The sequence below is a fragment of the Talpa occidentalis genome, unplaced genomic scaffold (assembly GCF_014898055.3).
Source record: "Talpa occidentalis isolate TD23 unplaced genomic scaffold, MPIMG_talOcc4v2.1 talOcc4.9, whole genome shotgun sequence".
Lineage (NCBI taxonomy): Eukaryota > Metazoa > Chordata > Mammalia > Eulipotyphla > Talpidae > Talpa > Talpa occidentalis.
In genome coordinates this window covers 102,633,025-102,645,628 of record NW_023605305.1, presented here as the reverse complement: position 1 = coordinate 102,645,628, position 12,604 = coordinate 102,633,025, and the positions used below count along the sequence as shown (strand labels likewise).

The window sequence follows — 12,604 nt, the reverse complement described above, 5'->3', positions numbered from 1 at the left end:
TTATACATGTGTTAGATTTCCCTATGGGCAGAATTTCCTGTATTCTGTATAGCTGATGAAATATATTCATCCAAATATATCCTCATTTTCTGCAAAGTATTTTAAGTATTGTGAACTTAATTCACAGTAATAATTTAGCTATAAATTAGTTAATTCAGTTGCTGAATAATTTAGTTATGCCTTAAGCACAGAGTTGAAGAATGTTAGAAGTTATATCACAAAGATGTTTTCTTCAAAATTTAAGACTTGGAGAATTCAGGGAAAGAATTGTGTGTTAATGTTCGGTTAGAATGGTAACACCTGTTTTTGCTCATTTCAATGGACTTAACTATAGAGTTATGTATAATATATTAAATGCTAATTAATACATAAATATTATATCTATTTTTATTAGGACATTCTATAAGTTAAATACTTTCATACTCAATAATTGTAGATTATGGATGTTTGTTATTAGAGACTTAGTTAATGCAGCTTATAGTTGGGCTTATAAGAATATCGGACTTAGGAAAAACAAAACAAATAATCTCCTTTTGGTGTGCTTAATTTGTTTTGTTTTTCCTAAGTCCAATATTCTTATAAGCCCAACTATAAGCTGCATTAACTAAGTCTCTAATAAGTCTCTAATAAGAAAAATACCAGATGGTCTCACTCTTAGCAGGAATTTAGAAAATCTAAATAAGGGACCAGGAAAAAGACTAATTGCAATAAAGTAAAAATCAAAATCAACAAGCAACTATAAACCAGAGACACACTACTGTGGGGTGCAGGGGGAGGAGAAGTAGGATTAGGGTCAGAATAAGGGGGGTGGGAATTGTATGGGGCCTATAACCAAAATGAAAATGCATACATTGTGCAAAAATGAAAAATGATGTAAGAATTATATAAAATAAAATAATTAAAAAACAAATTAAAAAAAACTAAGATACCAGTAAAATTTGAATATACCAACACAATCTATGGCATAAGTATATACCCTGCGATATTTGGAATGATTTAAAAAAATCATATAAACTTAATTTTACTAGGCCCTGGGCATTTTACCCAGTAACCTGAATCAGGGTCCAACTTTACACTGAGTATTCATGAGTTTTATACCTCACCTGGAAATATTTTAATACAGTGTTAATATGTTGACAATTTTCTGTGGAATTTTATAAAGAAATACTCAACTTTTTCTTCTTTATTTTACCTTGAGAAGTGATTTTAAACATTTTCTGCTGAAAGAAATTTAAATTCATAATCAAAATTTACTTGAAAAGCAAAATTTAGTGAGCAAATAAGTAACATTTTAAGAAACTAGCAATATAGAGCTTTCTCTATCACATACAGAAATACTATTCTTAAAACTTTATATTTATAATGAATTTATTATTCACAATTTTAAGTTATTGTGATATATATTTAAGAATGAGTTTCATTAAACTATTCAAAATTTATGAATTCCAAAATTTGTCCAGTGTTTTTGATAATTGCCCCACTGCTAATAATGACACCTTTGGGGATTAGAATTTCAACACACGTGTTTTGGCAAAACACATTTTTAACAGTATCTCTATATCTGACATTTCTTTTCAATTTTAAGATAAGATACAGATACTAACAATAATTTGTACTAATTTCTGAAATGGCATTTAAGAATGGCAATAAAATTTCCCTTGGGAAGGATAAACTGATAAATTAATTCTAGTAAAGACCAACTTTAGTAAACTTTATTTTTAATTTTATTATACATAATATAAATTAAACCTATCCTTCTTTTTCTTAATAAACCTCTATGTATTATCTACCATTATAATGTATACTTTTGTGTGTGTGTGTGTATTTTTTTTCTTTGTTCTGGACACAGAAAGGATTATTTTTTTACCAATTCTTTTGCTGCCCCCACCACAGTCACTGTTAAAGATTGACTTTCTGCATTTTAAAGTTACATAAATATGGTAATGATAGTATAATTAATTAAGCATCAATGCACTGAATGTTAATGAGAATGATTATTAATGAAGTTCTTTTCATCTTATCTGCAAGTTTATAAATGACTAAAATATAATATTGACATACTAAAAATAAATATATTTTAAATATAGGCATTAATTAAGGCATCCATGTATGTGTGATTGTCACTTATTTTTCCTTTCAGTTTTCTTTCTATGTGTGTTTGTAACTAATGTTGAAAGTATAAAATCTGTGAAACCTCTTGATACATATATGTTCTATTAGATTCTAATATGAATTCTGAATAATCACAGTATTCTAGAGTAAGACCATTGATGTAATGTGCAGCTTTGAGTAATGAGGAGTGTGAAAAATCATCCATTTTCACATGTCTTTTAAGGCATATTCTCAAATTTCTTCACTGCTTTTTATTTTCAGGGACCTCAAGGACCTCAGGGTCCAGTTGGATTTCCTGGACCAAAAGGCCCTCCTGTAAGTTTCATAGTTTTTCTTACTTATTCTACCTTGGACAATGTTTTCAAATTTTTAAGAGCCATAGACTACATTTTAAATAATCTTTGCGTACAAATATTGATAAAATCCCCACTAAAATTAAATCACAATCATGCCATGGAACAGATATTTTCAATTTATGGAGTTTATAAAATGTTTCTGAATTTAATTAAATATTAAATATTTCAAAGTATATCAAAGATAAGACTAGCATGAAACTCTCAGCTGCTTCTCAGCTATAATGAATATCATTGATGACATTAAAATAGATACCAAATCTTTACTATTTTATGTATCTGAATTCCCTTTTTTCTTCCATTTTCCAATATATTACTCAAAATACCAAGTTCTAAACATGTGCCAACTTTCTGATATTTATTTTGTATTAAATTTCTATTTTTTTACTCTTTTTTGTCTTTATGATAAATTCTTCTTAAAACTAATGATAACCCTTTCTGAATTACATCATTTGTATTATGTTTAGACAACACTCTTGGATATCTTCATCAAATATCTTCATAAAATTAATTGAAATCCTTTATTTTCATGCTTAAATAGTCACTGGATTATGGGACACAATTAATGCTCAGTTGTTTACTCTGTTTTCTTTCTTTTGTCAAAATATTCTGTTTATTCATGAGAACAAGAATTAGCTTACACGCTATCTTAGTTCATTTAGGTTATTACAACCAGAGTTTTATATAACACTTTAGGTATTATAAACACCAAAGACTGGATATTTTACAGACAAAACAAATTTATTTCTTACCAGTTCTGGAGAAAGGAAGTCTAAAACTGGGTGTCAGCATGGTTGGGTGTGGCATCTTTGGTTTACACAGACTTGCCATTATATATGCAACATGATAGAAGGGACTAGTGACCTGTCTGAAGTCTTTAATCTCTCTCAAATCCCATTCATGAGGATGCCACTTCACAATTTATAAATCTCTTGAAGGCCCCACTGCTAATTATGATACCTTTGGGGATTAGAATTTCAACATACGTGTTTTGGCAAAACAAATTCAGATCATAGCACCCACTTATTTCACAAAGTTCTCAAAGTCTGGTCCTTGACTGAAATAGCAGCATCTCAGGGGATTTGCTAGTAATGCAAAGTATTGTCCCCCCTCACTTACCTAATCAGTGAGACCAGATTATACTTTAAGTAACTCTATACAGGTAGTCCTGTTAAGTTTGTGAACTACTGTTCTAAGTCTAGAATGTAATAAGCATGCAAATCACAATGGCAGCATGTTAGTTAAGGAGATTTGGATTCAGTAGGCCTGGTGTGGGCTTGAGAATATGTTACTAACAAGTGCCAGGTGATGCCAATGCTGCTCATTCATGGGCCCTACTTTGAGTGGGAATCTTAAAAAATATTTTCACTAAAAATAGAACCTACATAATTGAATTTGGATATGCTTTCCAGGAAGCTAAATATAGTTAAAATTTTCAGCCCATGATTTAAGTACCAAATGTTTCTTTCATTGTAAAGAAATAACTAATTCCCAGTAAATTATTACTAGTAATATTATTCACATCCTGGATGTTTTTATTTAGGACACTGTGGTATATATTTTTAGACTGAATATTTTAAGCTGGTTTTGAGCTGAATCTTCAAAATGTACCTTATAAAACCATTAACATTCATCTTACAAAAGAAAATTACATGAGACCTTATATACCAATATCTTTAAAAAATTTACAATACAGTTTTCTAATTTATAGTAATTTTAATCAACTATAGTCCAAATACAGTCTTGAATAAAGGAACAATCCAGAAAACTCTAAGAGAAAAATTTAAATAGCTATTATAGCTGATATTTTTAAATACATTGAAAATAATTTATAAATGTTCTCCAATTTTTTTGAGTTTGATAACCTTCTGTTTTCCTGACTACATTCAAATGTGACTTTAGCTGACATTTTTAAAAGTGAAATATTTGTTATGAAATACTGGCAAATTAAATGTTGCACAAACTCTTACTGTTTTTAATATTTTAGACATTGCACTTAATATATTTTGAACATAATGGTTTTACTTTATACTGCAAACATATCTAAAAAGGACTGTCACCTATATTACAGGATATAAAAGGATTAATGCAAATGGCTAGCATTAATATAGGATAAGGTTGATTTTATTTGCACATGTTGTTTATTCACTATCTCAAATTTGTTCTAAGTATAATATTAAGTTATGCAACATTTAGTATACAGAGAAGTGAAAACACAGTTTCAAAAATAATTGCAGCTGAAAAATTAAGTTAGCTGAATCTATCGTGGTAATCATTTCACAATATATGTATATCAAACCATCATGCTGTAGCCTTAAACTTAGACAGTAATGCATGTCAGTTATTTTCAATAAAACTAAAAATGATTATATCCACACAATTTTCTCATAAGTATTTTAAAATCATATGTATAGATCATTGCATAACAATAAAATCCAGTGATATGTATAACCACAGCATAATCATAACATTTATACTTGTAGATACCAAGAATTGTTTCCTTCAGGTAATGTAATTTTAATGTCAAAGAAAACCATTTACCACATTTTTCCTCACACTTTTTCAGCCCATTCTCTCATGTATCTTTCAACAAGTTTTGAGCCATTGATCATGCATGTATTTTGTATCTAAGAGGTATTAGAAGTATAATAAATGCCTACACTTGAGAAGCATGCAGTCTAGTTGGAGAGACATGACACTTTTAAGGAACATTGCTTTCACTGCTAAACAAAATGATTATTATACTCTGTTTCTCTGACAAGTGAAACATCAGAGCATGAAATAAAAGTACCTATCATTTTTCTGGTATGCAGTTTTATGAAGTTAAGGAAAGAAAAACATTCATCTCTATGATACCCAAAGGAAGACATTTTGGTGTAGGACTAGAACCAGACTCTTTCTGCAAATTAATTGGTTCATTTCCATTGCTAATATACATGGGGGCGGGGTAGGTAAAATGGATAATGGCGTTCAAGTGTGAAGTAATGGGTAGAAACTAGATTTTTGGTGGTTGTCATCTTGTAGTGTTTTAGACGTAACTTCAGATACTGTACTGAAATGTATGTAATGTTATAAACTAATGTTACCTTAATGACAATTCATTTGCATGCATATAGTTATATAAATATATAAAATTGCATATGTATATATACTAAGACATAAGGACTGAAGGCATGAAATGTTCATATTTAGAGTCTATTAATCTCATGTCAATGTTAGCATGTATTTATCTCATTTAAGAAAACTTCTCACTTCATGTGATTCAAATTTAAAACATTACTATTTTGTGATTTATTGTATTTATAGAAGAAGAAAAATGAACACTCGGTGTTAGTGGGCAGTGAAAAAACATCCTTAACAATTATTTATGATTGTCTCTTCATGGATTGCCTCCATATATGCTTACCCTCATTTGGATGAATTTGTTTCCATTGTCCTTCACCAACTAGATCAAAAAGGCATTCTATTTTGATCAATAGAATTGTTATTTTTAAATAAATTCTATGAAATTGCTTAGTAATTAATCTATTTTACTGGTTAGCAATATGGAGTGATTACAATTATTCAGAATTTTTACTTAATAAGAGTACATACTTAATTCTAAAAAGAAAGTGATGATATGAAATCTTCATGTATCCACTCATACAGCACCATCAGATTTTCTAGAAAAGCCATTGCAAATCATGCTGGATTCACTCTCGGTGACATCATTTAGGTCTAAGATGACTGTTTTAAAGGATTATACTATTTTTTGCAAATCTATGCACCTCACACCAGTAAATACAGTGAAATAGTTTTACTTTAATATTTGTAAATATATTAGGAAACAAGTAAATAGTTTTTGGTGGAAAAAACACTATCATTTGAGATACATTTTAGTAAGATGGAAAGAAAATGCCGACTCATATTTATTATCCTTTAGCTGTCACCTTCTATGTTTTTAGTTGAAACTTTTACTGCTGCCCTCAGCTGATAGTACATTTATTCCCATATGTATCAAATAGTGATAAGGTACTGAAAGTGTTTTTTATTTACTGCTTTGAAATACTGTGCCTGGATGATGTCTACTAAGAATTAGCGATGTATTTTTGTGTTTCTTTTCTAAACTGAGGTCAAAACCACACCTTATACATCATCTCTTCATAATACATAGATATGTAATGTGAAAGTATTTGAAAGAGAGTGATTAAATATTGTCCAAAAATATTTCAGGCCCTTCTTAAAAATATTTTAGTTTTCATATTTTGAATCATTTAAAGTGATCCTGGAAAACATGAGTCAGCCAATGTGCAAGTAATGATCTTGTGAAATGTCCTAATGTATGTTTTTAATTAAAGATGATAATTAATGACAACTGATATGCCCGTAATGATGAGAGGAAGCTGAGCTGGCACTATCAAGAAGACTTTCTCCTAAAGTATTGTAGATAGCCTAGAAAAAAAGTATTACTCTAGTGGGAGAATGTATCTCTAAAATTGATTTATTTGGAAACAAAGCCCTTTGCAAATTCAATTTACAAAAATTGATATTTGAAAATGGATTTACATAAATTATGATTTGTTGAAAAATTCATTGATGTAAATAATTAACATATCATGCAATATATACCTGTTATTAAAGATTTTATTGAAATTATCATGTCTCGTCATTTATCTGGAAGAATAACTGTATTTTTGCTTTTACCTATAAACTCATTTTGATATTTGAGCCTTATACTTAATGGTTCCTTAATAGGATGACTAATCCATAAGACAGTCAAAATAAGTTATCTATTTCTATTAAGTATCTAAAACATAGGGCCCTCACTGTTGTTTACTTTAATTACTTAGTTAATTGATTCATTTATTTCTTCAGTCATGACAAAAACAACAGCCTTTATAGAAACTGGTAGCATGGTAGATTGCTCTCCAATGCTTAATAAATATTATCCTTCTAAGAGGATATTTAAGACACCTACTGGGAAAAATTGGACCTTAAAACTTCTAAAACTGAACATAATGCTGTGTTTATTTTAAATGACTGAGAGGTAAACTACCTTTGCTGGTAAGAAGTTCATTTATCTTTCACATTCTTGACAGGTAGAAGCTCAGATACCCACTAGAGGGCACTCTCTCTCTCACTTGGTTAGCCAAGTCTTGATGTATAGGAAATTGAATTAGGAAAAGACTACAGTGAAAAAAGGGGAAAATATTTATTTTCCAAGTACCACAGAACTAACTTTTTTGCAAAAATTAAAATACAAACCATTATTAGGGTGCTTTTAAAACAGACACATGCTAAAAAAATAAAAGGACATATGCTAATGAAGTTATTAAAATATTCAAAATAGGGTTTTTCTTGGTCTTACTGTTAAGCTATAAAATTACCCTAATAAGATCTCTCTCTCTCTCTTTCTCTCTCTCTCTCAATCTACATCTATATATATAACCATATATAAAATTTTTAAAAACTTTAAATATGATATCAAATGAAAATATTATAAGTTGTCTAGGACATTATATTCAGACTGAAAAATAATTCATGAAATATTTATGATGTGTGTGGTTGTGATTTCAGGGACCTCCCGGGAAGGATGGACTTCCAGGACACCCTGGACAGCGTGGAGAGACTGTAAGCCCCCCCTCCTTCTTACTGAAATTTTCCATTTCTAATGCCTCATCACTTCACAAAGTTACTTTATTATAAACAACTCAATTACCAGTTTAAGTACAAGAAGTTGATTCCATGAAAGCTTTTATTAAATAACAGGCCCATGTTTGTGTCTAATCACTTAAATGAATATGCTGAAGGATATGGTATGTTACTTGATGTGATTTTCAGTTGGTTTGTTGTTAATAACAGCACTCAGGGATGAGCTGATTAAAAAAAAACAAACAACTATTATTTTTTGAGATGCCTCTGTAAAGTTGCACACCTTAACTTTTTTCTCAAGTCTTTGATTATAGATACTATCCATCCAACCTGATTACTCTTGCATTCGTTAAATGAAGCACATTACAACAAACCATGTGGATAATGCAATCTTCTATCCATAAAAAAGGAATGAATTATTTGCTGATGTTCAAACCATAAGACTATAATTGATCTGGAACTATGTCAAATGTATTCTTTTTCCTCAAATAGGAAAATGGAAATATGTAACTGAATTTTATTTAAAAATGATAAAGAATATAATATTAAATAAATTGTCTGAACACCTGATGTACATAACAATGTTTTGGGCAGAGGAGAAACTAGCAACTCAACTACAGCTTAAATATCCTAGTGGGTTTGTTTATTTATTCCGCCTTTGTTACAAAACCATGTGTCTGGCTCTTCCAGAAACATGTCAGACTAATCAGAAGTCTTCAAGGATTAGCACGTTTCCTTAAAATCAATTCTTGGTTCTCACCATTGATTAATTTTATCCAGATTTCTCTAGGAAACCCAGACACAGACTCTCTTTGTATGGCTCAAATCACAGTAGGGCGATGTGCCAGCATGCAAATGTTTGGAGCTGCTTGGTGGTACATAGTAACAAATATGAAAACATGATGACTTTTTTTTAGAGATTTATTTTTTATTTATACATACAAGAACTGGGGTGCAGGCCAGAGGTGCGAGGAGTGAGAGGACTCACCAGAGACAGTGTGGGGAGCAGAATAGGCAGATGACCGAAATACACTGCTGAGGGGAGCAGTGGGCAAGACAGGAGAGGTCTGCTGTGCTGTGTGGGTCAGCTCCCTGACCAGGGATCGAACTCATGTTTCAGTGGCTGCTGATAGCTTGATAGCACTGACTTTAACCCCTTCACCACCAGGAAAGCCCAAAACATGATGACTTTCTACATAGGAGAAACAGTGTATCAGCAGCAACCCAAACCTCTTTCACTCACCAAGTAACAATTTTTCGTAACAACGTCTTACAGTTAGTCAGATTGGAAACTTCAGATTCTTGGAATTTGAAGCAAAAATCAAGAATAATTTAGTGAAACCAAAAAGTAAAATTGTTTGGGGTTTCTCCTGGGAATGATATCTGCATGAGGAGTACAAAATAAACTCTCTAAAGGAAAATCCACACTCAAGTTTGCAAACATATTCTCATTCAAATCTTGTAGGCCATCGTTTTTACCTAAGCCATCGGGTAGTGTCATGGGAATAACTCTGGAATATTTCCAAAATGTCTTGTGAGGAAATGATATCTAAGGAATCATCATTATAAAATGCTCTTGGTCTTGAATTTAATCAAGAGCTTCTGCTTCTATTCATAGTAAACATTGTATATAAAACATTAAAATGTGTGAACTAAGAGGAAAATAATACATTAATTAATGGTTCCAAAATGTGATCTCATTTAATAGTTTCTCATTGACAAAGGCTAGGATTATTTCTGTATATTTGTATTTCTTATTTCAAATATGCTTGTAGGATCAATAATGAAATACCCTCCAACCCCAAATCTTTCCTCGCTTTGTTTTGTACTGACTGAGATCCAAGACTATCTTGTATAAAAGTCAGAATCTAGAGGGCCTCCTTGGTGGTGCAGGGGTTAAAGACAGAGCTATCAAGCTATGGCCAGCCACTGCAGCATGAGTTCAATATCTTACTGGCCCCTCAGCAGTGTATTTTAGTAGATCCTCCTGTTCTGCTCCCCACTCTCTCTGGTGAATCCTTTCACCCCCTGCACCTCTGGTCTGCACCCCAGTTCTTGTATGCATAAATAAATAAATATTTTTGAAAAGAGTTAGAATCTAGAGCAGCTATGTTTTGCTGTATCTGTGTTATCTTATATTAAATAATAAATTATTTTATTATGCTTGAGATTTATCCCAGTCAGAAATTTTGAATTGAGGTTTCGTGTGACATCTTGCAATCACAGCTTTTAAAGTTTTTCAGGTAATAATTAGAAAGAGGTTCTATTACATTGATGTAACCTAAATTTGATTCAGAAACAGTGTCAAAACCTTCATCAATCCTAAAATTAACTTACTCCCTAAGAAATGACCGGGAGTTACATTTTTGAAGGTTTTACAGCAGATTTTTAAAATTGTTCATTTATCAAGCGTATTATTCAGGGACTTTGAAAAATATAAGTTGACTTGCTATTCTAAAATTAAATGGCAATTGTAGTCTTATATGACAATATTGAACAAGTACACTTCATGCTTACATATAAGTTTTCTTGTTGGGATTTTATTTATAAAGTCCTGTTGTTAAATATATTAGATACTACAAACACTGAAAATATTACATTAACAGACATATGGGCAAAACTGTCTTCAGTATCCTCCTAAGTCCATCACCTGCTTGGGTATGCTAACACCCAAGCTTTTCTGTTCTCCCCTAATAAATATAAGTGCAAGTATGGATTGCAAAGTTTTTACAGAATTTTCTCAATTGAACATTGGATTTTAATCCAATGATTTTAATGATTAACAATTGTGATAATCATTCTCTGTGCTATTCTTGATCTCATAGTTGCTAGAACAAAGTTTTATAAAATTTTAATTTCTTTTAAGTTTAGCCTTGCATTTGCATTTTCTTATCAAACTTAGTGCTGAGAAATTGGGAGAAGTGTAATTCAAACAAAGGATATAGGCTGTGCAAAGATTTTGCATATGGTTTTTCAAGGAAAGGTAAGAAAATCAACATGGATAGAATTTAGGATATTTTCACTGCAACGACATTACAGCAGTAGCAGATTGGGCACAAATTGTATAGATGTTGGTATGTACATGGCATGATGCATGCCAACATGAATTGGTTAGGTTTGCTTTTGTGGTGTGGTGACTGGCTAATATGGACAATTGATGAAACTGTACTTGTCAAGGAAAATGTAAGTGTTAAGGAAAGTAATGATCACCGTTTGCATAAGACAAGTTAACTAGAGAAAGGTTCTTTTTTGAGAATTTTCTGAGAATACACACTAAGATAAATGACTGAGTCTGAGAACAGAAGGAAAACCTGGGATCTGAAGATAATCCATTGAAGAAGGGAGAGAACAGAAGAGAGGATTGAGTTAGAGAGCTCCATGTAGAGAAAGCTAAATTGAGGAGCAAGAATTAGATATAAGCAGAAATGTCTACTTACTGAATTTTCAGGCTCTGAAGAGATTTTGACGTTGAGAAATAGTTTGTTGCAAAGAAGTTCATCAATATTAGGTAACAATTGTGTTCATGGAAGTTATTGAGATAATCTAGACAGTGGCTAGGTTGTAGAACTTAACTCTGTGAAAAAATTGGTAAAAGTAACAGCAAGCTGATGGCATAGATAGACAGACAGACACATATACATACATACATATACATGTACTATACTTGCATGTTTGTGAATGTGTATATGTGTGTGTGTGTGTGTGTATAAATTTCCAAATCAGTAAGTTTGGAAAAGTTAAAATGAAGCAGTCAATCAACTGGATGTTTATAATATGCAAAATAAAATTCATCCATTTAGCTATTGGGAGTAGTATTTCAAGTAGAACCTTCATGGCCTTAGGATTAATCCATTTAAAAATGGGAGCAATCAGTTTACTTTCCTGGTAACATCAATTTAAATAATAATATATATTTCCCCCCTTTTCCTGCTCATAAAATTTTGTAAAAAAAAACTTAATGTCTTCTGGGAGGTTGTGATACAAATATGGGGTTACCTATTTCTGTCCTTTGCTTTATAGTATTATTATTTCCAGTCTGATTAAACCTTGCAAACACTATTTGCTTTAATTCAGTTCTTTGAAGGTTTTTTGTCCAGTATTGTTTATCCAACTGTTGAATGTACATTAACTCACATGAGAAAGAAATTTGCCAATCACTGTGTTTTCATGTAGAACGAATAACCTAAGAACCTAATCCAAAGAATTAGATTCTAAAATATATGCCCAAAGGCTTTGGTTAGTGAGTAGTTGCTATTAACATCTTCCAGATTTAATTTTAATGACTGTATTATTTGCAAGTTTCATTTGCAATTATATTCTTTTGCATTTAAAGAAAGAACATTGATAAAATGCTAAAATAATGATGAATCATGTTAGGTATTCCTTATAAATTTGGTTATCTGTCTTGTTTTGTTATTAGAATACAGGAGAGAAATTCATTAATATTATAGAGTAGACCTCTGTCTCAATATATAGAACCAGTAGATTGCTTCACAGAATGTCTGAAT

General features: G+C 31.1%; 1 protein-coding gene across 2 annotated transcripts in view; it reads left to right on the top strand.

Annotated features, from left to right (window-relative positions):
- COL11A1 (collagen type XI alpha 1 chain) overlaps positions 1-12,604 on the top strand; it is a 196,445-nt gene that overhangs the window by 106,151 nt on the left and 77,690 nt on the right. For both annotated transcript variants that reach the window (XM_037498135.2, XM_037498134.1), the window contains exons 36-37: positions 2,374-2,427; positions 8,022-8,075. In XM_037498135.2, coding sequence (XP_037354032.1) covers positions 2,374-2,427; positions 8,022-8,075 — 108 coding nt within the window. The remainder of the gene's footprint in view (positions 1-2,373; positions 2,428-8,021; positions 8,076-12,604) is intronic.